The sequence below is a fragment of the Mizuhopecten yessoensis genome, unplaced genomic scaffold (assembly GCF_002113885.1).
Source record: "Mizuhopecten yessoensis strain PY_sf001 unplaced genomic scaffold, ASM211388v2 scaffold710593, whole genome shotgun sequence".
Lineage (NCBI taxonomy): Eukaryota > Metazoa > Mollusca > Bivalvia > Pectinida > Pectinidae > Mizuhopecten > Mizuhopecten yessoensis.
Window position 1 is genome coordinate 1 of NW_018477205.1, and position 1,354 is coordinate 1,354.

The 1,354-nt window shown below is 33.0% G+C and overlaps 1 protein-coding gene across 1 annotated transcript; it reads left to right on the forward strand.

The window, feature by feature from the left end:
* Positions 1-9: 9 nt before the first annotated feature.
* Positions 10-1,350, forward strand: LOC110440820 (ERC protein 2-like; the record flags this gene model as incomplete). The annotated part of the gene is made up of 1 exon (XM_021483950.1): positions 10-1,350. A coding segment is annotated over exon 1 (1,227 nt), but the record flags the coding sequence as incomplete, so codon positions are not given.
* Positions 1,351-1,354: the final 4 nt, after the last annotated feature.

Below are 1,354 nucleotides of genomic sequence, written 5' to 3' on the forward strand. Positions count from 1 at the left end.
GCTCTGGTGTTCATATACATACTCTGTGTGCTAATTATGCTTTTTTAATTGTTCATATAACTGACAGTTGGTGTATGTGCTTAATATGTATTAATCGTATTAGTCTCAATTAAATATTGCAAAATGTCCTTCTGTGCAAAACTTGGAGTAAACCTTGAAAACATTTATTCAGATAATCCTCCTTTCATAAGGAACTTAACCAATGGATCTGTTTTAGAAATATTCAATCATGGAAAATCAATTAATGTAGAAATTAAGAAAATTGTAGCCATACTTGGAAAAGTGACAAAATGTCAAGATATTAATACTGAGGCAACAACTTCAAAACTATACAGACTTGTTACTTCTGACAAATCAAAAAGAGGTGTTCAGAGGGAATCATTCCGAGAACAGAATTTCACCATTCCAGTTTCGACTGCAACTTCACAAACTCGGCCAGAAAAAGATGTTGCTACTCCAAAGGACAACACATTGGAAATTAAGCTTGCTGAAAGGAGAGAAAAGGTGAAGTATTTAACAGAAAAAACTAAACAATTAAAAAGAAAACTACAAAGGAGAGATGAAGCTGTGAAAGTAGAAAAAGAAAAAATACAGAAGTTAGATGTATTTGTAGACAAAGGAATTCAACTAAACAAAATGAAAGTTCAGAAGGAAAGATTGGAGAAATTATTTGAAAAATCTCAAACAAGATCTAAACACCAATCATCCTCACTTATTGACTCAAATAGGAAAATAAAATCCCTACAAAAGAGAGTTGAAAGTACTGAAATCAGGTTGAAGACAATAGAAAAGCAAAAGAGCAACCTCGAAAGAGAAAATATGCAACTTAAGGAAGAGAAAAACAAGTTAACAGCACATGAAAGGGATTTAGAAATAAGCAATGATTATTTACAAGCACTCTTGAAAGATGAAGGAGAGTTAATTGTGTATAATGAGGAAACAAATGTTTTTTCAAATGAACTTGTGGAATGTGCTATGAATCTTACTGATATGAAAGTTGCCGCAAAGAATGTAGGCCCAGTCATAAAAGAAGTTGCTTCCCTATGTGGTAAAGAGCCAAATCGGTTACCGTCGCGACAAACTGTAGATTCCTTTAATGATCGTAAAGTTGCAGTTTCCCAAAAACAATTAAGTAAAGTGTTGCCTTCATCAAAAGACACAACATTATATACTGATGAAACAAGGAAGTTTGGTCACACTTTTCAGTCTTACATAGTAACGGATGAAGAAGATAACTCATACTTACTTGGTCTGAGAGAGATGCAGAATAAAAGTGCAAAATGTACATTAGACACTCTAAAGGAAATATTAAGCGATATATCAAATATCTGCAAACGCCACGAAGACAACAAAA